Source organism: Lepidochelys kempii, chromosome 14, assembly GCF_965140265.1.
Source record: "Lepidochelys kempii isolate rLepKem1 chromosome 14, rLepKem1.hap2, whole genome shotgun sequence".
NCBI classification, from domain to species: domain Eukaryota; kingdom Metazoa; phylum Chordata; order Testudines; family Cheloniidae; genus Lepidochelys; species Lepidochelys kempii.
Genome location: NC_133269.1, coordinates 39,452,134 through 39,475,510, shown reverse-complemented (window position 1 = coordinate 39,475,510; position 23,377 = coordinate 39,452,134). Strand labels below are relative to the sequence as shown.

The 23,377-nt window shown below is 50.4% G+C and overlaps 1 protein-coding gene across 1 annotated transcript; it reads right to left on the bottom strand.

The window, feature by feature from the left end:
• Positions 1–443: 443 nt before the first annotated feature.
• LOC140898052 (zinc finger protein RFP-like) lies at positions 444–13,620 on the bottom strand. The gene is made up of 7 exons (XM_073311489.1): positions 13,124–13,620; positions 8,525–8,620; positions 7,911–8,141; positions 7,573–7,595; positions 6,730–6,845; positions 3,883–3,942; positions 444–1,772 (listed from the first exon to the last, which is right to left on the bottom strand). The coding sequence occupies exons 1-7, from the start codon at positions 13,547–13,549 to the stop codon at positions 1,258–1,260; spliced, it is 1,467 nt and encodes a 488-aa protein (XP_073167590.1). The 5' UTR covers positions 13,550–13,620; the 3' UTR covers positions 444–1,257.
• Between the last annotated feature and the right edge of the window lie 9,757 nt (positions 13,621–23,377).

Genomic DNA, 23,377 nt, shown 5'->3' with positions numbered 1-23,377 from the left:
CAGCCCGGCTCTTAATTCTACCCCCTGCCCAGCCCCCACCTCTGCCCCTCTTCTCCTCCTGTAGTTCCACTGGCCCTTCCCGCCCCCATCCCTTCATCCCTGGTGCTGCAGGGAGGGAGTGGGGAGGAGCTTCCAGGGGTCACTGAGCTAAGAGGCCAGAGGGCTGGGTAGACAGGAGTCCTCCAGGCCATAGGGGCTAGGATAACTTGGCTAGAGAAACCCATTTTTCCATGCCCAGTGGGCTGTTCCCCCTCATGTTTCAGTGTCACTGTCTGACCCAGGATCCCCAGAGTCCTCCTGGACCATAGAGAACAGTGGCAAACAGGCTGCACAATTCCTGGGGCAGTGATGAGGTCGGCTTGTCTACTTAGGCACCGACCTCTAGATTTTCCGGAGGGTGCTCAAACCCCCGCCCTACTCCATCCTATACCCCACCCCCCACTCCACCCCTTCTCACCCCCTCCCCCAGGGTGCTCCATATTCAACTGCTGTCTCCCCGTAATGGGGGGGGGGGCACGATCTAAAGGGCAGGTCTCGTGCTCCTGCACCCAGCCTCGGGGCCACCGCGCTCTCCCGGCCCCATGCTACCTGTGGGGTGTGTGTGTGCTTTTTCCTCCCGCTGCATTGGCCCCTCCTCACGGCATGTTCTGCCGCTGTCCCTGGCGGGCAGGAGCCCAGGGAGGAGCAGGAAGAAGATGCCTTTTAACACCAGCCCCTCTTGCTGGGGCAGCTGCCTGAGAGAGTCTGGCTGGAAAGGCCGCTTCCGTTCCCTACCTGGGCTCGGGTGCCAAACTCTGGCAGCTGAGCCCAAGTTGGGAGGAGAAATCACCTCCCCAGCCAGGCTTTCTCGGGCAGCTGCTGCGCACAGATGCAGAGCACTGTCTCGGCGACTAGCCTGGCATGCATTGCCCAGGCCCGCCCCACCCATCGCCTTCGGCATGCCACGAAACAGCGGATGGTGGCGGGTGGGAGGCTCTGGAGGGGATACTGATGAGCTGATTGGCTGGGCGGCCGATGGGCGGGGGAAAAGGAGTCGTCCCCCCAGTGCGTGATCAGCATTTTTTTCTAGCGCAATGAGATCGGCTTCTCTGCCTCGCTCACTGAATGCTCTCTATGGTTTGACAGTCCTGAGGCTGCACAGAGTTGAGACCCGAAGCAACCTCCAGGGTCATACAGACTGTGAGGCTAGAGAGGCTGATCTCAGGACCCCCAGTGGGATATTACACACACACACACCCTGACACTCCACCCTGTGTCTCAGGGACTCAGGCGGAGCTGGGATCCTGGCCCCACCCAGAGCCAGGGGAGGATTCTCTCCCCAGGGACGGAGCCCGGTGGGAAAGTGAAGATCGGGGCCTCGTCACCAGCATCAATAAATGTCACCTGCCCCTGGTCACAGTCCAGACAAACCCGGATCCTGCTGGGGGCCCGGTACCATGGCAGGGAGGTCTCAGGGGAGGTGAGAGCCCGGAACTGACCCCACCACCGCTCCACAGCCCAGATCCCCCCTTCAGGGCTGAGGCTGATCACCCCCTTCCTCCTCACAGACTCTCTGGCCACCCCCACAGCCCAGCGTTCCCCACCCCTCACCTCCACCTCCCAGCAATGTCTCCCCAAGGTGAATCCCTCACAGCCCAGCACACAGAGAGCAGTGTCAAATCTCTCAGGGTTGTGGGGAAGATCCTGCCGTGTGTATTCCCATCTCACACTCTTCCAGTCCGCAGACAGAATGAGGTCAGGCTGAGCCGTGTCTGGATCCAGAGTCACATTCGCTGTGGGGGAGAGAGAATCAGAGCGTGAGGGGCAGAGCTCGGCCCTGGGGGCAGCTGGGGCCATTTCTCACACTCCCCAGCAGCCCTGTTCTGGCTGGGACAGGCCTGGATCCCAGGGAGCTGCCTCTGTCCTGGGCACCTGAGGCTGAGCAGGGATGTCACTGCACTTCCTCAGCCTGTTTCTCATTTGCTTGTAAAAACTTCAGCTCCCAGCTCCCCCTGCTGGGGCTGCTGCATTCCCAGCGGCAGAGACACAGCGAGGAAGGGATCAGAAGCTTTTATTGAGGAGGGAACAGAGGAGGCAGGTACCAGTTTAAAAACCCAGAGAGAAACTCCATCCCTTAAGGCAGCCTTCACTCCCAGGCCAGGGAACAGAGAGGAAGGTGCAGCATTGGGGAAGAAGAAAAGGAATACTTGTGGCACCTTAATGAAGTGAGCTGTAGCTCACGAAAGCTTATGCTCAAATAAATTGGTTAGTCTCTGAGGTGCCACAAGTACTCCTTTTCTTTTTGCGAATACAGACTAACACGGCTGTTACTCTGAAACCTGTCATTGGGGAAGAGCTGCTTAAGACCAGAGTAGGAGGCGGCATTGGGTGAGATAGCCCCATCCCCAGCCTAGAGAGAAAGGAGGAGCTGCCAGCATCAGAGGGGGAGAATCTCCCCAATCCAGGAAGCAGGGAGCAGCCCCAATGGGAGAGCCCAGCCCTGCCCAAAGGAAAGGCAGGATGTTGGAGAAGCGCGATGGGGAGTCTCTGGGTAAAGTGGAGGGGTGTGTCAGGCCTCAGGGCAGGGAGCTCTGTTCGGGTGCTGCTCAGAGAGAGTGTTTCAGTTCAGCAGCCTGGGCTGGGCATGAACTCAGCACTCAGGTTGGTGTCAGGATTATTTGTAAAAAGAACAAGAGGACTTGTGGCATCTTAGAGACTAACAAATTTATTTAAACTGTTAAGGAAAAGTTAGCACATCTGACTCCATTTTGGTTTGGGGCCCACCATTGTTTAAATGCCAGCACATCATACACCAGGAGGAGTGATCCTTAGATACTGAATCCCTGTGAAAATCCTCCTCCTTGTCTCCAGCCTGCCTTGACTCCCAGTATCTGATTTTTGTCAGTCTCTAATTCCCTGTCTCTTGGCCTTGATGTGAGGCCTCCCATCCTGATAATAAAAGTTACTGATGCATGGCTTTAGGACCATGCTGTGTAATTAACATACTGGTATAGCACGAGGAATGCACCAAGCAGGGATAGGTGGTAGATAAGACAAGGGTTTGTTTATTGGCTAAGGTTTCCGATGCACGAGGGCAACATGCTTTGCTAAAAAGTATATAACCTTTGTATAATCTGTATTCAGGGTCCCCCCCTGGCTAGCAGGGGGGCACCACGCTCGAGCGTAATAAACTTAGTGTCTTTTGGGAACTCTGCAGTTGTGGACTTTGTTTATGTGTCTCAGCCTAGATTCGAACTGTGCGTGTCCTATCAGGTATAATTCGCAGCATTGGTGTGCGTGTCCTATCAGGTGTAATTCGTAACAAAGCATAAGCTTTCGTGGGCTACAGCCCGCTTCGTCGGACGCATGCATGAAGTGGGCTGTAGCCCACAAAAGCTTATGCTCAAATAAATTGGTTAGTCTCTAAGGTGCCACAAGTCCTCTTGTTCTTTTTGCGGATACAGACTAACACGGCTGCTACTCTGAAACCAGGATTATTTGTGTGATGTCGGCTTGGGATCCCCCCTAGGTGTTCTGGAACCTTGGTAGGAGTTTGGGGGGGCACAAGGGCCCATTGCCTGCGGTCCTGCCCACTCCGTGGCCCTGCCCCATGACTCCTCTTCCCACCGAGGCCCTGATCCCTCGCCATGCTGGGAGCCTTGGCCACTGTGGGGAGCCCCTGACCCTCCACCTGCCCTGGGCTGGTGTCTGGGGGGCCTGGGAGCAGCTCCCGGCCCATGTTTCCACTCCCCAGAGCGCACCACCCCAGGACAGGTGGAGGGTGCAGGGTTCCCCAGGGCTGCCTGAGCGCCCTGGGTGACAGCTGGGCTCTGGGCCTTGGGGGAAGGGGAGTAGGGGTGGGGTCTGAGAGGGGCCAGGGCTGGAAAGAGGCTGCAGTCTCACCCTGTCTGTGTGCTCCGAGTGGTTCCCCTCTTTTTGTCTCCAGTTCGGACGGCAGAGTGTCTGCAGGGGGAAAGGAGAAGAGGGGGGAGATTTCAGGCTTTCATATTTACAACAGCATCCCCACTCTGAACTCCTAGCACTGTGTTTTCATCGTGACAGAGAGACAGGCAGAGAGACACTCAGGTATTTAATATAAAAAGGTCTGAAACCATGGGTCTTGCCCAGGGTGCAGAGTGTCAGAGGCCCAGCTTTACACGGCCCACGGCCCTCTATCCCTCATCCACCCTTCCCCCTCATCCCCCCTCTCGCCACCCCCACCCCATTCCCAGCCCTCTCAGGACCCCGCCTTGTGCCTGCAGCTGCTGGGGAGGAGGCACCAGAAGCTCCGGTGCTGGAGGGATCCCTCACCGCGGGGGGGGCTTCTCCTTCCCCACCGCCCATTTGGCCCAGACTAGCTGCGTACGGGACCAGAGCTGGGCTGGGTCCAGGTGTAACAATTGATCTTTAATTTTGGGTGCCGACCTTTAGGCACCTGGGGCCTGGTTCTCAGAGGGGCTGGTCTCCTGCGGCTCCCACTGACTCCACCTGCAGCTCTGGAGGCTACACGGCTCTGGGCAGCTGCCCTGCAGCTCTCCAGCTGGGAGAGGGAAACTCGGGTGCCCCAACTTAGGCCATTTTCCTGAATTTGGGACTGAGTGTTGAATGTCGTGACCAGTGGTGAGCTGGAGCCGGTTCGCACTGGTTCGCTAGAACCGGTTGTTAAATTTAGAAGCCCTTTTAGAACCGGTTGTTCTGTGAGGGAGAACCGGTTCTAAACGGGCTTCTAAATTTAACAACCGGCCCAAAGTGGCTCTTAGGTGCCGACTCCACGGGTGCTCCAGCCCTGGAGCACCCACGGGGAAAATTTGGTGGGTGCAGAGCCCCCACCGGCAGCTCCCTGCCCCATCCCCGGCCCCAGCTCACCTCCGCTCTGCCTCCTCCCCTGAACGCGCTGCCCCGCTCTGCTTCTCCGCGCCCCCCGCTTCCCGCGAATCAGCTGTTCGGTGGGAAGCCGGGGCGGGCTGAGAAGCAAGCGGCGCCTTCCCGCTCTGGGCCAGGGAGGCAGAGAGGAGGTGAGCTCGGGCGGGGGGAGGGAGCGCGAAGAGGGCCGCCCGCGCCGCAGCAGGTAACCGGGGGTGGGGGGGGGGCGGGCGCAGGGGAACTGCTCCCTGCCCCAGCTCGCCTCCGCCACCCTTGGCCTGAGCAGGAAGTTGCGGCCTGCTTCTCAGCCCTCCCTGGCTTCCCACTGAACAGCTGATTCGCGGGAAGCGGGGCGCGCGGAGAAGCAGAGCAGGATGGTTGGTTCAGGGGAGGAGGCGGAGGCGGAGTGGAGGCGAGCTGGGGCCGGGCGCAGGGCGGAGAGCTGCCGGTGGAGGCTCTGCACCCACCAAATTTTCCCCGTGGGTGCTCCAGCAGCTCCCCCTGTTCCCCCCCAGCTACGCTCCCCAGTCCCTAGGAGCCAGAGGGACCTGCCGGATGCTTCCTGGGAGCTGCCCCAGGTAAGCACCGCCGGGAATCCCCACCTCGCCCCCCAGCAAGTCCCTCCGGCACTTAGGGGTGGGGTGGGCACCCACTACGGTGGCCCACAAGACCCTCTTGCCCAGTTCTGGGCGCAGTCAGGGGACAGGGGAGTGGGGTGGATGGGGCAGGAGTCCCGGGGGGCGGGGGTGGGCAACAACCCCCTCATGGAGTGAGGAGGGAACCCGTTGTTAAGATTTTGGCAGCTCATCACTGGTTGTGACCTTTGGTAAATCATGAATTAACGTGAGACATCCTGATGCCTGGGCCCTTGCTACATCCGCTCCATTTGTCTGCTTTCCACGAGTTATTATATTAAGTATCGAGAATTGGTACAAGGGTCATTTCTTATACATAAGTTTGGACAGACCGAGACTGTGCGTTTGTACTGACTGACTTGGCTTTGGCCTGGTGAGCGGTTTACTTGACATAAGGGAAACGTTGCCTTAAGTGTCCTTGTTATTAAGTGATGTGTTCATAAGTTGCTATGTGGGACAAAGAGATGTTTTGACCACACAATGTGCTTAAAGACAACAGACACCCAAAATGTACCGCCCAGGAGCAGTTGGCAAAGTCCAAAAACCCCTATGTGGAGAAAAGGTCAAAGTTATCTGTGCACATCAGTGTATTGGGTGGTGATGAATGAATCAGAAAAGAGAATAACATGAAAATAGCTTGGACAGCAAAAGCCCTGCCAATTAAAAAGTTCATGCAGGTGCAGTAAATGATTTAGGCAAGACACTTACTATTCATAACACACAAAGGTGACTGAAAAAGATCTAATAAATACTGTATATAATCTGGATGTGTATAATATGTCGGACATTGTATGGAGTAGTCAGAGCATCAAAGGAGAAATGCATCATGACCGACCTTTGCCCCAGGAGAAGGTAACTGGGCAGTATTTCTTTCAGCATGTCCGTCATTTCTTACTTGAGCAGTAATTGTCATGGCAAGACATACTTTTGGAGCAAATAAGAGGTTGAATTAATCAACCTGAGAGTCTTGGACCCCAAGTGCGTAGCCTTCTCACCCAACAATTTTAAATAGAAGCATCATATAACCCATGGGAACTGAAACAACCACTCAGCCGCCCTCAGAAGAGATGGGAAGATTTCGTCCTGAAAAGATATTGCCACACATGGAGAAGGAAGCCCAGGATACTAAAAGAATGGTCAAACAAGGTAATCAAGGTGATAAACTAATTATGACCCAACTGACCAGCGCCATTCTCTTCCCACAGTCTCAGATGCTTAACCCAGTTTCCCCGCCTAGATCCCTTCTAGGTACCTTTGAACTTCCTCAGAGTCTCCAATAGCGCAAGAGTTTTCTGGAAGTAACCACGGACCTGCTCTTCCAGTTCAGGAGAAATCTCCTCTGGCTGCTGGAACTTCCCCTTCTCACACCTGGAGAGAAAAAATTTCACATGATTATGTTGCATTTAGTGACTGATTATAAGCTTTTGTTAGTGAGTCGCTGCTCTAATGGGCCTGGAGTTAGAATTCCTCGACTTCTCCCAGCCTCAGAGCAGGTGCAGCACAGGCCATGGCCATGAAATGTTCCCCTCAAAGGACCCATAAATGTTCTTCAACTCTGGCCTGGAGAGATCAGCTCTGGGGACAAAAGGGGAATTGAGTCTCCATGGCCAATTCACTCCTTGGCCTCCATGCTCTGATGGACAGGAGGTTCCCACGTGAAGTGCTGTAGAAATCGGTCCACTAGACTAAGACACCAACTCCCCTCTCTGCAGCTCATTCCACACAGGTCTCCAGACAGTCCTCAGGTGGGAAAGACTCTTGACCATGGCTGCCCTGGGCTGAATGGTAACCAGGGCCCCCAGCAGTGACAGGCCCATATTCCATCCCCACAATCCTGAGGCAGCCAGTCCCCCAGGGATGTGACATCCTTAGGAAATACTTGAGGTCAGTCTTTCCCACTGAATGGATAATTCCAGAGTGTTCAGTGTAAGGGTGAGAACCTCTGGATAAAGTTGTTCAGAGAGATTTGTATCCAGCATGTGACCTTCCCCACACATTTTGCTATAGAGCCCTGGGGAGATATGGTGCTAACATAATCTCCAAGCTCTTTCCCAGCACTGTGAAGTGTGAGGGGGAGTGAGAGAAAGCCACATACCTGCTCAAGGTGCTTCTGACATCCTAAAGGAGAGAGAGAGAAAAGAATATCAGTCCCCTCTGATACACACAGGGGATCCCAGGGAAGGGATTTAGGAAGTTTGGGGGAAGAGAGACCCTACCCTGGCCCCAGGGCCATGGATTCCCTGAATTAATGGGACTTTTCCTTCTCTCATATCTCTGTGTCTGTGTCTCTGCAAAGAACAATAGTACTTCACATGTCAGCAATGGACACGCCGAGTTACACCAAGATCTCTGACTGCTGGACCCCAGTGCTTATGATTCAGGAGCCCTCCCTTCTCTGTGTGGGGATCTGGGGTGTTTCTCACTCAGTCTCACCTGCAGGAATACACTGGCTGGCTTCTGACACTTCCCCTCCAGCTCACTGATCAGCTCACTGAGATGGGAAATCTCCTCAGAGAATATACTGACATTTTCATTCTGGATGCACACAATCTCCTCATCCAACTTGTCCAGCTGGCCCAGCAGGAGTCGCTCTTGTTCCTCCAGGAACTGCCGCAGTTGCTGAAATTCAGACACAATCTTCTGCCTCTCGGTTTGTGTCTGTATCTGTACGAAAATAGGGAAAGGGCTGGTCAGGGACACGGATGGATCCTGGGGCCCTTTAATGGAAAGCTGAGTGTGCAAGAGGAAGATCTTCTTTGAAAATTCTAAGATCATGTTAGTGCAAGAAATGACCAGACACAGTGGACAGCACCTCACAGGGACATTCAGTTCACTTGGGGAGGATTTCTGTGAAAGCCACAAGGGCTAGACATTAACTCATAACTGCAATGGAAGCTTAGGGCTTGTCTACACATAGATCTAACCCAGCAATCCATGATCAGGGATGAACACACACAAGCCCACATTCATCAAGGCCACAGGGGAATCTGCCTCCAAACAGACCTCCCACGACCAGTCCCTGCTGCTTAATAACAACAGGCACCTACCAAATACTCCCAGCTTTTCCCTCCTCCAGTCACTTTTGATTCCAGCAGCTTTTCTCTCTCTTCCCTCAGAGTCTTCAAATGGGCCTGAAGTTTTTCCTGAAGAAACAGAAAGGATTCAAGAGGTTTCATTTTGAGGGTTGAGAGGGGTGTGAACTGAGTGTTTTTGCACCCAAACCTAAGATGACTGTTGGTTCTAATTGCTTTGTGACATCAGGGCCACCAAGGAGATAAAACCTCATTAATAGAGACTGGGAGCGTGTCATATTCAGACTTGTTACCAAATCAGGGTCAGTCTCATAGAATCATAGAATCCTAGAATATCAGGGCCGGAAGGGACCTCAGGAGGCCATCCAGTCCAACCCCCTGCTCAAAGCAGGATCAATCCCCAATTAAATCATCCCAGCCAGGGCTTTGTCAAGCCTGACCTTAAAAACTTCTAAGGAAGGAGATTCTACCACCTCCCTAGGTAAGGTATTCCAGTGTTTCACCATCCTCCTAGTGAACAAGTTTTTCCTAATATCCAACCTAAATCTCCCCCACTGCAACTTGAGACCATTACTCCTTGTCCTGTCCTCTTCTACCACTGAGAATAGTCTAGAACCATCCTCTTTGGAACCACCTCTCAGGTAGTTGAAAGCAGCTATCAAATCCCCCCTCATTCTTCTCTTCTGCAGACTAAACAATCCCAGTTCCCTCAGCCTCTCCTCATAAGTCATGTGTTCCAGACCCCTAATCATTTTTGTTGCCCTTCGCTGGACTCTCTCCAATTTTTCCACATCCTTCTTGTAGTGCGGGGCCCAAAACTGGACACAGTACTCCAGATGAGGCCTCACCAATGTCGAATAGAGGGGAACGATCACGTCCCTCGATCTGCTGGCTATGCCCCTACTTATACATCCCAAAATGCCATTGGCCTTCTTGGCAACAAGGGCACACTGCTGACTCATATCCAGCTTCTTGTCCACTGTCACCCCTAGGTCCTTTTCTGCAGAATTGCTGCCTAGCCTTTCGGTCCCTAGTCTGCAGCGGTGCATTGGGTTCTTCCGTCCTAAGTGCAGGACCCAGCACTTATCCTTGTTGAACCTCATCAGATTTCTTTTGGCCCAATCCTCCAATTTGTCTAGGTCCCTCTGTATCCTATCCCTGCCCTCCAGCGTATCTACCACTCCTCCTCGTTTAGTATCATCCGCAAATTTGCTGAGAGTGCAATCCACACCATCCTCCAGATCATTTATGAAGATATTGAACAAAACCGGCCCCAAGACCGACCCTTGGGGCACTCCACTTGATACCGGCTGCCAACTAGACATGGAGCCATTGATCACTACCCGTTGAGCCCGACAATCTAGCCAACTTTCTACCCACCTTATAGTGCATTCATCCAGCCCATACTTCTTTAACTTGCTGACAAGAATACTGTGGGAGACCATGTCAAAAGCTTTGCTAAAGTCAAGAAACAATACATCCACTGCTTTCCCTTCATCCACAGAACCAGTAATCTCATCATAAAAGGCGATTAGATTAGTCAGGCATGACCTTCCCTTGGTGAATCCATGCTGACTGTTCCTGATCACTTTCCTCTCGTCTAAGTGCTTCAGGATTGATTCCTTGAGGACCTGCTCCATGATTTTTCCGTGGACTGAGGTGAGACTGACTGGCCTGTAGTTCCCAGGATCCTCCTTCTTTCCTTTTTTAAAGATTGGCACTACATTAGCCTTTTTCCAGTCATCCGGGACTTCCCCCGTTCGCCACGAGTTTTCAAAGATAATGGCCAATGGCTCTGCAATCACAGCCGCCAATTCCTTCAGCACTCTCGGATGCAACGCGTCCGGCCCCATGGACTTGTGCACGTCCAGCTTTTCTAAATAGTCCCTAACCACCCCTTTCTCCACAGAGGGCTGGCCACCTACTCCCCATGCTGTGATGCCCAGAGCAGCAGTCTAGGAGCTGACCTTGTTCGTGAAGACAGAGGCAAAAAAAGCATTAAGTACATTAGCTTTTTCCACATCCTCTGTCACTAGGTTGCCTCCCTCATTCAGTAAGGGGCCCACACTTTCCTTGGCTTTCTTCTTGTTGCCAACATACCTGAAGAAACCCTTCTTGTTACTCTTAACATCTCTTGCTAGCTGCAGCTCCAGGTGTGATTTGGCCCTCCTGATTTCATTCCTACATGCCCGAGCAATATTTTTATACTCTTTTATACTCTCTTTAGTAATGAGAGAGATCTCAATTATAACCAAGCTTTACTGGTGTTTATGAATTGATCAGTGGTACAGCACATACCAGGGCACTGGAGTCACATGGGGGAGAATCAATATATCTGTTTTTGAGAAGGTTTAATGAACAAAGTGAAACAAATCCCAGAAGCCACCAGGGTTTCAATATGGGCTGGGATTTCAGCCCTGCAGCCCTGGGGACTGCACTGGTTGGACAGAGCGGGTCTAAGCACCAGGGCAAAGCCCATGAGACGTCGGGAGGCCACTCGTCTGGTTTGAAGCTGCGCGGTCCCAGTTCTGTGGAGCCCTATCCCTGTCCGGCAGGGACCCAGCACTGGACGTGGCTTTGTCTGGTGCAAAAGAAAGAGGAGGAGACTGAGGATGCAGGAGGAAACCTCTGAGGTGGGGGTGGGGCTGGGGGTGGCACCTCCATGCACAGTGATGCAGATGGGTGGTCCACTCACAAAGGCGGTGGTGGGGCCCACACAGGGCAACTGATACTGGTGAGGATGGGCCCAGGCAGGCAGGCATGGGGATGTCCCATGCTTTGTGGAAGCCTCGGTGACCTCCCTAATTAGACATGATGCAGATTTGTATGAAGAACGGGTTGGGGTTTGGCCCAGTGCTGTCCTGACTCCTTTCCGTGGCAATCCCCCTGGGCAGGTACCCCACTGTCCCATTGCCTGGTAAAGATCCCGGAAGCAGTGGACTCTGGGAGATTTCAAAAGGCTGCCTGGTGGGACTCATGGAACCACTCTGGCTGGGTCTTGCCCACGTACACAACAGAACAGGTCAGACTGGCACCGGTCAGCACCTCCCAGGAGTTAATTTTGCTGCTATCCAGTCTAATCCCAGTGTGACTTGGCATGGACCTGAGCTGTCTGAAGCCCTGTTGTGTGCGGACTGAAGGTGCTCGGGGTCCCACACAATGTTGAGCCCAGTGATCTCCTCTAGTGCAGGCCGGCAGCATCTGAGTTTAACCCCCCATGGAGCAGCACAGGAATTCAGAATCCCCGTGAGAAATTTAATCTCCCTGCTGGATCTGGGGCCTTTATCAAGGTACTTTTCCCTGCTAATGGACACACTTCATCGGGGGTGGGACTGACACTAGGGTAGCAGCATGGTCTAGCAGTTAGGGCCCTGGACCTGATCTAGGAAGACCTCAGTTCTGTTCCCATCTACCGATGACCCTGGGCAACTCTCTGGGCCTCAGGTTTCAGAGTAGCAGCCGAGTTAGTCTGTCTTCGCAAAAAGAAAAGGAGGACTCGTGGCACCTTAGAGACTAACCCATTTATTTGAGCATGAGCTTTCGTGAGCTACAGCTCACTTCATCGGACGCATACAGTGGAAAATATACTGGGGAGATTTTATATACACAGAGAACATGAAACAATGGGTGTTGCCCTACAGACTGTAACCAGAGTGATCAGGAAAGGTGAGATGTTACCAGCAGGAGAGCGGGGGAGGGGACGGACCTTCTGTAGTGATAATCAAGGTGGGCCATTTCCAGCACTTTTCAAGAACAGTAGGAGGGGAAATAAACAAGGGGAAATAGTTTTACTTTGTGCAGTGACCCATCCACTCCCAGTCTTTATTCAAGCCTAAGTTAATAGTATCCAGTTTGCAAATGAATTCCAATTCAGCAGTCTCTCGTTAGAGTCTGTTTTTGAAGTTTTTTTGTTGAAGAATTGCCACTTTTAGGTCTGTAATCGAGTGACCAGAGAGATTGAAGTGTTCTCCGACTGCTTTATGAATGTTATAATTCTTGATGTCTGATTTGTGTCCATTTATTCTTTTACGTAGAGACTGTCCAGTTTGGCCAATGTACATGGCAGAGGGGCATTGCTGGCACATGATGGCATATATCACATTGGTAGATGCACAGGTGAATTGGCCAAACTGGACAGTTTCTATGTAAAAGAATAAATGGACGCAAATCAGATGTCAAGAATTATAACATTCAAAAACCAGTCGGAGAACACTTCAATCTCTTTGGTCACTCAATTAAACAAATCAGTAACAAGAACAGCTTGTAACTTCCCCTTCTCCAGGCTGAGGGCAACATATTCATATAGATCGGTCTGCAGCTCTTCTGAGTCAAGCTTCACTGAGCATTTCACAGCTTCCGTTGTGTTAAAAAAAAAAAAAGCTGGGTTTGCAAAGGATTCTGCATCTCAGAAAAGTTTCCCACATCAGGAGGTGTCTGTAAAGAGTTTTATATTTTGCCTCTGTTGCCAAACTGCCAAATTAATTATTTTGTTACAGCATCTCCCATACCATGAAGGCTTTACAGAGCTGACCTGTTCAATGTAACTTTCAGTGAAATTAGCCTGTAATTAAAATCCAAAGTTGTTACCCATTAAACTTGACAGCAATTCCCTACCTTGTACTCCTGGGCAGCTTCCTCTATGGGAACCACCGTGTGAGCTCTGTGAGTCCGGGACAGATGGCAAACCAGACAGATCGAAGTTTCATCCTCTTTACAGAACAGTTTCAGAGCTTCCTGGTGTTCCCCACACACCCCATCTCCTCCTGCTCCCTTCGCTGCCTCATTTGCCTGTAAACTCAGCCGATTGGCGATTTCTACCATGTTTGCCAGCTGCCTGTTGGGCCTGAGGTTTCTCTGTTGCACAGTTTCTCTGCACTGAGGGCAGGCGGTGGCTGTGTCGGGTCCCTCCCAGCACTGGCTGATGCAGGCTAGGCAGAAATTGTGCCCACAGTTTGTAATCACTGGGTCCTTAAAATACTCGAGACAGATGGGACATGTCGCTTCCTCCTGCAGACTTTCCACGGGGTTCTCTGCAGCCATGGCTCCCTCTCGGCAGTGTAACCGGGTAAGAACTAAGAAGTTTCAATTTCCTCCTGAGTTCACACTCTGCCCCGCCTGCAGCAACAATTGGGTGTTTCCCTTCCTGGAACTGATGCACACTGTTCGCTGAATTGGAAGGAGCCCACTGGTAACAATTCAGCTGTGTGGGTTTCGTGAAAAATAGACCACTAGTGTTCTGGTCCTGCAGTCAGCCCCCTGTGCTGGTGTGGAGGGTCACCGGGGCTCCACGTGGACATCAGCATCCCCCTGTCCTGATGAGCTTGCAGGAGCAGGGTGGGTCTGTGTGTCTAAGGAGTGATAGTCAGGCTTGGTAGAATTCGTTTTTTAATATAAAATTTTGACAGATGTTTATTTCTAAGCAATTTTTATGCTTATCGATTTAAACTTTCACAAGTGCACAAAAATGTGGGTTTTAAGCATTTTATTCCAATTTTTATCAATTTAAATTTTCATTGGTGGGAAATTTAGGGTGGGATCAGACAGTATTTTAAATATTTAAGGACAGTAGAGACAGATTCAAAAAGTTAAAGCTTCATAATCATTAAAATAGAGATTGTCAACATCACATGTCAAGATATGCAAAGTAAATATTCTTTAATCAATGTCTAATAAGGTCTCATGCAGCATTGTTCTTACTGTGCCTATTGGTAAATTTTAATTATTATCACTGGAAGTATTTTGTCATGGTCTGTGTGTGTAAATCGACATTTGCAGACATCGACCGATAAAGTCTAATCCTTCCAAGTCTAGTGATATGAAATTCACAGGCCAAAACCTTGGTTACACTGGTATCAACATTTCAAAGCCTGATTCTCATGTATACTGAGGCTGGTCTGGCTCAATGTAAAGGAGCCACAGTGTCACCAACACTCATAAGGGGGGAGGGACAGCTCAGTGGTTTGAGCATTAGCCTACTAAACCCCAGGTTGGGAGCTCAATCCTTGAGGGAGCCATTTAGGGATCTGGGGCAGAAATTGGGGATTGGTCCTGCTTTGAGCAGGGGGTTGGACTAGATGATCATAGATCCCTTCCAACCCTGATATTCTATGATATTTGGTGTGTTTGTTAAAGCCCCAGCTCCTGGAAGCATGTGATGAGGTGAGACTCTTGGCTTTTGTTTCCTAAACAAAGGAAGTTTTCAGTTTTCTTGGTTGCAGAGAAAAAAAACTATACAAACTGTGATCTGATTGTTGGGTGTGTGCGGGGGGAGGCAGAGCCACATAAAGGCCAGGGCGGAAGCCGCATTGTTGCAGAAGATCCTCCCTTGCTTCCCAGGTCACCCTCAGCAGTGAGATATCTTCCAGGATGAACCCAGCCTGTGGAAAATGTGGGGACAGTGTTGAGTATAGGGGCTCCCTGCAGCTGTTGGCTCTCCCCAAGACACAGGACCCCAGAGAACATTACGGCCCTGGAACAATCAGTCCCGTCCCCCCCCCGTCCGTCCGTCCGTGTGGTTACTCACCATTTCGGGGCTCTTATGGGTTATGTGCACTTGTCCTGGGACAGGCAGTTTGTGCTATTGTATGAACTGTGCTTGTCTTTAAGTTCTGCTGAATCATTGCTCTGTCTAGTGGTAACAATGCTGCCTCTGTAAAATGTTGCATTTTGGCTTCACAGATGCAACCTTGAGATCCCAACTGTTCCTGTTATTAACGGCTGAACGGCTGCACAGCCTCAGGAAGCAGCCGCGAAGAAGCAAGGACCTTCTGCATGAAGTCATGCCACAGTCCCTTACTGAGAATGAAAAAGTACAGGTGTGATGGGAAAGCGAAAGGACGGTCCACCAGGAAACTGCGGATCACCAGGAACAAAGCACGGAGCGGCTCCTAAGCATCATGGAGCACCAAGCGGACTCGATGCAGGTGCTCGTAGCACTGCATAGGGAGCAGATCTGTGCCCACCCCCACCTCTGCAGCCCTTGTCCCAAAATTCTTTCCCTTGCGCCCCCATGTCACCTCCAACCCACTTTCCCCAACATCTGGTTTCTTATCTCCACCAGCTGCCTCCATCACCTTTACCTTCACCGTCCACCCCTGCAAATTCCAACCCTTACCCACTGCACTCAACCCCCATCCTCATGCAGTTTAGCCATCCTGAAGTGCACCACACAGACAGGAAGGCTGAATATGATACCAGAACATATGCAAATCTGAGATTGTTCCGTTCCCCACCCCACGCCCTTCCCTCCTCCCACACAGTACAGATGTACCATGCCATGTGTGTTTCTCCAGCAGTTGTGTTTCTTTTCAATAAATGATTTTTGTTTGGTTTTGGAAACATTCTCTGTTGCATTAATTAAAAGCATGCATCACCCAGAAAAGCAACAGGCACTGCAAGTCAGTGCATCATACGTAGCAAACACAGATACCTACTAGCACTGGAACCATTGCACTCCCGTGCAGAGCACCAGACAATTACTGGCTTTCAGCATCGAATTGCTGCCTCAAGGCATCCCTAATCCTTGCGGCCCCGTGCTGTGCCCCTCTAATAGCCCTAGTCTCTGGCTGTTCAAATTCAGCTTCCCAGCGCTGAACCTCAGTGGTCCATGCCAGAGTGGAGCTTGTACCCTCCATGTTATGTTCAGCACGTGGCTATAACTGTAGCGATGTTGTCATCGGCCAGGTCCAGCTTCCCATACAGACCGTGCCAGCGGGCCTTTAAACAGCCAAAAGCACACTCCACAGTCATTCTGCACTGGCTCAACCTGTTGTTGAACCGCTCCTTGTTGCTGTCAAGGCTCCCTGTGTAGGGTTTCATGAGCCATGGCATTAAAAGGTGTTAAGGAAAAGTTAGCACATATGACTCCATTTTGGTTTGGGGCCCACCATTGTTTAAATGCCAGCATATCATACACCAGGAGGAGTGATCCTTAGATACTGAATCCCTGTGAAAATCCTCCTCCTTGTCTCCAGCCTGCCTTGACTCCCAGTATCTGTTTTTTGTCAGTCTCTAACTCCCTATCTCTTGGCCTTTGATGTGAGGCCTCCCATCCTGATAATAAAGGTTACTGATGCATGGCTTTAGGACCATGCTGTGTAATTAACATACTGGTATAGCATGAGGAATGCACCAAGCAGGGATAGGTGGTAGATAAGACAAGGGTTTGTTTATTGGCTAAGGTTTCCGATGCACGAGGGCAACATGCTTTGCTAAAAAGTATATAACCTTTGTATAATCTGTATTCAGGGTCCCCCCCTGGCTAGCAGGGGGGCACCACGCTCGAGCGTAATAAACTTAGTGTCTTTTGGGAACTCTGCAGTTGTGGACTTTGTTTATGTGCCTCAGCCTAGATTCGAACTGTGCGTGTCCTATCAGGTATAATTCGCAGCATTGGTGTGCGTGTCCTATCAGGTATAATTCGCAGCATTGGTGTGCGTGTCCTCTCAGGTGTAATTCGTAACAAAGGTAAGCAGTGTCTCCGAGGATCACAATAGGCATTTTGACTTCCCCTTCAGTGATCTTCTGGTCCAGGAAGAAAGTCCCAGCTTGCAGCTTTTTGAACAGGCCAGTGTTCCGAAAGATGCATGCGTCATGCACCTTTCTGGACCTGCCTGCATTAATGTCTGTGAAACACCCACAGTGATCCACAAGCGCCTGAAACCATTGAGCAATACCCCTTGCGATTAATGTACTGGGAGGGTAGATGGTCTGGTGCCAGAATTGGAATATGCGTCCCATCTATCGCCCCTCCACAGTTAGGGTAGCCCACCTGTGCAAAGCCATTCACATCACGCATGTTGCCCAGAGTCACCCTTCTTCTGAGCAGGATGTGATTAATGGCCCTGCACACTTCCATCAACATGAGTCCAACGATCGACTTGCCCACTCCAAACTGGTTAGTGACTAATCGGTAGCTGTCTGAAGTAGCCAGCTTCCAGACTGCAATCGCCAACCACTTCTCCACTGGCAGGGCAGCTCTCAATCTCGTGTCCTAGCACCGCAGGTTGGGGGCGAGCTCAGCACACAGTCCCATAAAAGTAGCTTTCCTCATCAGAAAAGTAGCTTTCCTTTGGGCCCCACACTACAAGAAGGACAAGGAATAATGGTCTCAAGTTGCAGTGGGGGAGGTTTAGGTTGGATATTAGGAAAAACTTGTTCACTAGGAGGGTGGTGAAACACTGGAATGCGTTACCTAGGGAGGAGGTGGAATCTCCTTCCTTAGAAGTTTTTAAGGTCAGGCTTGACAGAGCCCAGGCTGGGATGATTTAATTGGGGATTAGTCCTGCTCTGGGCAGGGGGCTGGACTAGATGTCCTCCTGAGGTCCCTTCCAACCCTGAGATTCTATGATTCTATGAAAGTTCTGCAGCCACTGCTCATCATCCCAGACTTGCATGATGATGTGATCCCACCACTCAGTGATTGTTTCCCGAGCCCAAAAGTGGCATTTCACGGTGGTCAGCATGTCTGTGAATGATACAAGCAATCTCGTGCCGTATGCATTATGCAAGTCGACATCATCATTGGACTCCTGACTGTCACTTTGTAGCTTAAGGAGTAACTCGACTGCCATTCGTGATGTGCTGGCGAGACCCATCAGCATAGTCCTCACCAGTTGGGCATCCATTCCCGCAGACCGAAAGGGAAGACAGAGCACGCAGGACACAACCCATTGAAAGATGGTGCCAAATGTGGAAGGAAGCACAGGGAGCGCTGGCATGTGAAGCGATGCACGACGGGGCATTGGGACAGGACCTGTGATGGCCCGTGCACCCCTCCCACTTCCCACAAGTCTCAGCATCAGAATGGGAAGAGGTACTCTATGGGATAGCTGCCCATAATGCACCGCTCCAAAAGCCGCTGCAAATGTGGCCATGGCACTGCGGTAGGAGCTGAGAGTGTGAACACACGGCAGCACTTTCCCTGCTGCTGTCTCTGAGGGCGGGTTTAACGCCAGGCGCTCTACCTGTATCTCTTCCTAATTAGGCACTGCCGCGAAAATGTAGCTTGGACAGGCAGCATTGTCTGTTACCCCTGTCGTACGTGAGGATGGTCATATTGGTGAGTCTGACTGCGATGTTCACAAAGGTGTGAGGCAGAGTCTGGCAGGTGTAAAAAAATACACTAAGCTCGCTTCACGCATTGTCATGCTGTGTCTCGGCACAGGGCTGATCTTGCTCCAAAGCATCCAGAAGCAGGGAGGGGCGGTTCCCAGACATGCTCTGTATTTGTTTACAAAGCTGCATCAGATGTTTTCATTGGGCACATGCCACCTGGCCCGGCCGTTCCCGCTTTACTCACCTGAGAGCTGAGGCCATCAGAGCTTGGAGGGGAGGTAGGTGTTTACGACAGCCCTGTGTCACAGAGTCACAGGCAGGGCTCTGGTGTAGCGTGTCTCCCTTCAGGACACCCTTTCACCAGGGCAAAAAGCTTCCTGGGTTTGACACTGGTGTGCTCAGAACCCCTGTTCACACCGAGAGCTCCCTGCAGGGAGTCCACCTGGATGGGACACCTGGGGACATCTGAGTAATTGGCTGAAAAAGAAGTAGGACTGAGTGGAGTTGTAGGCTCTCAAGTTTTACATTATTTTATTTTTGAATGCAGGTATTTTTTGTCCATAATTCTAAATTTGTAAATTCAACTTTCACCATAAAGAGATTACTTGCAGTAGGTGAATTGAAAAATTGTTTGTTTTTTACAGTGCAAGTATTTGTAATAAAATATAAAGTGCTCACTGTACACTTTGTATTCTGTAAAAACAATGAGGAGTCCTTGTGACATTTTAGAAATTCACAAATTTATTTGGGCATAAATTTTTATGGGTTATAACCCACTTCACCAGATTCATGGCGTGTATTCTGTGTTGCAATTGAAAACAGTATATTTGAAAATGTATAAAACATCCAAAATATTTAAATAAATGGTATTCTATTATTGTTTAACAGCACAATTAATCACGATTAAATTTTTTAATCGCTTGACAGCCCTAGAAGATAGTAATTGTAGTAGTCTCTGTTTACCTGTATCTTGTTAGATTAACAGTGTAACCAAAGGGTTCCTGTCTAGGACTGTATTTTGTTAATTCAGAAGTCAAAAGGAAATATTAACATTTAGATTAAACTTGGGTGTAATAATGTCATTGTATATCTATCTCTGTAAAGTTTGTGGTAAACTGTCTATGAATGGCTTTATGGATAATTACCTTATGTTAATCCATGTAGTTTTATTACCTGTGATGTTTAGGAAATAGGAGGTTACTTCTAAAACCTATTGTTCACCCAAGGACTGTGTGCTGTCAAGAGGCTGCAAAAATGTCTATATAAACTCTTGGGACCTGATCCTTTTATCTCAGATCTTTTTAAACTTTATTTGGGGGGGCGTTGAGTCATAACACTGAGATTTCCAGTCCCATCTGGACCACCCTGATATTGAACATTTGGATATTGGACTAGAACCTTATGAAATGATTCTGAAAAACACTTTTCTCAATTCTAAAGCACCATCTCTATGGTGAAACTGACCTAAGGACTCTATTCATGTCTCTATGTATAATGATCTTTTAACCAATACTGTCTTTTCTTCTTTTAATAAATCTTATTTTAGTTAATAAGAATTGGCTGTAAGCCTGTATTTGGGTAAGAGCTGAAGTATTCATTAACTTGGTGGGTGATGTGTTTGATCCTTTGAGACTGGTAAAATGATTTGTATGATGAACAAGATTTTCAGTAATCCCCATTATATTTAACTGGGCTGTCTAGGAGGGAGCCCAAAGCCAGGTTGCTGTACAGCAGGGGCAATCAATAGGCAGACCGGGGTGAAATCTAGACCACTGGATGCTTTTAAATGGACCCCCAGGATCTTTTTATTTACTTCTTATTATTACTGGGGTTTTTAATGATTACTATTTTCTCTGGAGTCTGGACCTTGACTGTATCTTGAGCAATACATTTTGAACTTGACAAAAAAATAATTGACTAACTGTGCTTTAAGGGAACTGTGTTTTGGCCTCTGTGTAGCCCGGTAAGGTTTTGCAGAAGCTGTTTTGTTGCTGGCTTGGTGAATCTAAGTATCGGAATAGCCACCAGTTTTGCGGATTGTCGGCCCCATTCTTTGCAGTTTGCTCTAACTGAGCAATCTCAGTGGGTCCCCCCGGAAACACTGGTCACAATTTCATAAATGTCTTGCCTGTGGGAAAAGTTTCATTCAGTGCTCACACCTCATTAAACATCAGAGAATCCACAAAAGTGTGAGAGACTCTAGGAATTGCCTGACTGCAGGAAAAGATTCAATGCGAGCTCACACATCAGTGACCCGTACAACAGAGGGACCTTAAATGTGGGAGAAGCTTCCTTTGGTGTCCTCCGGAATATCAGGCATGAGCAAATCCGCACAGGGAAGTAACCTGAGATGTTTTCAGTGTGGAAAATGCTCTAAGTGGAACTAACACCATGTGGGACATCAGAGACTCCTCCACACAGCAGGGAAATTCTCTCAGGGCCCTGACTAGGTCATAGTAACAAACCCATTTCCTCATTCCCACACACATCAGGGGTGTTTGCTTCCAAGGATCCAGCAGCAGCCGAGCATCAGCTGGTCAGTGACCCTCTGGCTCTGCCTGGTTTAAGCAAACCCCAGGAAGAAGAGGACAAGCCCCCATCCGCCCCTCCTCCCTGCTCCAGCCCTGGCTGCTGAGCTGATGGGCCACAGGTGGGGGAAGGGAGAGAGAGAAACTCCTCCAGATGCTCCCTCTGCCTGGCTGAAGTTCACCCCCCCTCCCTTCCCCTCCCAGCCGGGATCCCCCTTCTATGGAGATGAGAAGGACATTTCGGCCCGGCCCCACCTTCACTCTAGAAACCTGTCCCCAGCCCCATCTTCCACCAGCCCCTGGGCTGGGCTCCCGCACTTACCTGGAGTTCTTCCCTGCAGGGCGAGTGTCCCTGGGGGCTGGTAACTCCTCCCCTCCCCAAATCCCCCAGGGCACTGGGCTCTGGGGGAGAAAATATTCAGAGACTAGGAGATGGGTTCTGGGGAGGACACTGGGGATGGAATGGTTGGGTCTGGTGGAGCTAGGAAGCAGGGGGAGCTGGGTGTTGGGCTATCGAGTGTTTGGGGATCATGGGATAAGTGCAGAGGGAGAGCACAGGGGCAGAGAGGTGCTGCCTCTCCTCACTCACCCCCTCTGCCCCTTCTCCCTACCCCCTTTGTATTGAGACAGTGCCACTGAGCAGGGCTGATTCCCACAGGACCCTTTGTGGCAGGCCTGGAGATCCCACCTCTGCCTCCATAGCATCAGCCTCAGTGGTTTCTCTGTGGTAGGAAATGTGGTTTATTAGCCTTATTGGTTTACTGGTTTATGTGGCTGATTAGCCAGCCCATCTCTGTGATCCTCCCCCAGGTTTCCTGGTGCAAACTATGTGACGCTGGCAGACCAGATGCACCAGCTCATGCCAGAGCCCTAGGCCAGTTCACTTGCGTATTAGGCTACATTAAAGTGATTTGGTGTTTAAACTTCATGACAAGTAATGGGATGTTACTTGCATTGATTTCACTTATCTTTATCCTCTTATGATGTGGTAGTGAACGTTTCCATTGTGTATACCCCTGTAACTAAATTGCCCATCCAACGAGAAAGAAGCCTTGTGGAATGCAAGTGAAGAACGTTAACAGAAAAGTGCTAATTTCAAAGCAAGTGAACGTTGTGCGTCAGGATCGGAGGTCAAAAACTCAAAATATGTTCTTTACTCTCCGCCATCAGAGGAAAAGCCCACGTCGGTAGTGACCCAGTCTGCCTCTTTTCTGTGAGAGGAAGCCGTGAGTATGGATTCAAGGAAAAGTCCTTCATTTCTGGACTGTGTGGACTCTTACAGGGAACAGTACTGACTACAAAGCGGAGCTCCCCAGGGACAATGGGGGTACTGTGAAAAAGCTTCTGGGAACTGGTAGTTTATTACATCACTGCCACCATTTGGAATGACAAACTGTGACTCATCTGGGCCTATATTGTCCCTGCTTTAACCTCTCCATAACTCTCCTTAGCGAATGATCCTTTAGTGAGTTTACTATAGAATTGTCTCCCAGCCTTGTCTTTGGTGTCAGATCTAGGGTACCACTTGATGTGGGGTAAATGTCTGGTCTCCTGGGACTGGGAGCAGCCTGATGTGATGTGATTTTTGGTGTAAGCGACCTTTTATCACAAAATCCCCATTCTCTGGGTAACAAGACAGACTGGAGAGTCAAAGGGAAGCGTCTGGAGTCCAGGATAAGACTGGGATAATGATCCAAGAGTTCACATTGGTCATTGGCTTGGTGAAATCTAATGACAGAATGCACCACCAGGTTGGGATGGCTGCCTAGTTTTCTGCCAGTCTGCCCAGACATCGGCACTCATAGCTGTAAAGCACTTGAGAGAGCTTGACAAAGTGGCTGCAGCTCACAGAGGGGCATGCACAGCTGGGAGGCGGCGATACAGGGGACAGCCAGACCCCTGGGGCCTGCGCTCAAGCTCTCCTCCCTCCACCAATCCCTCACCGGGAGGCAAGCTGGACTTGGGCTCTCCTTCCCCCCCTCCCCCGATTGCTCAGTGGTTTGAGCATTGCCTGTTAAACCCAGGGTTGTGAGTTCAATCCTTGAGGGGGCCCATGTGGGATCTGGGGCAAAAATTGGGGATTGGTCCTGCTTTGAGCAGGGGGTTGGACTAGATGACCTCCTGAGGTCTCTTCCAATCATGATATTCTATGATTCCTAAGGAATCCTGCACTGGGAGGTGGAACAGCAGTGAGCGTGGCAAGGGGGCATAAGGTCTGCTGTGATTCTGGAATTTTCCTCTCTCTAAATTTAAACTACGTCATCTCTGTCTCTGCCATTTTGGT

What these genes read in the sequence shown, in the direction of transcription:
- LOC140898052 (XM_073311489.1), bottom strand. Translation starts at nt 13,549, where the DNA reads ATGGCTGCAGAGAACCCCGTGGAAAGTCTGCAGGAGGAAGCGACATGT. An exon ending in GGAAAAGCTGGGAGTATTTG is followed by an intron (nt 8,142 to 8,524) that starts GTAGGTGCCTGT and finishes ATTTTCGTACAG; the next exon opens with ATACAGACACAAACCGAGAG. An exon ending in CAGCCAGTGTATTCCTGCAG is followed by an intron (nt 7,596 to 7,910) that starts GTGAGACTGAGT and finishes TCTCTCCTTTAG; the next exon opens with GATGTCAGAAGCACCTTGAG.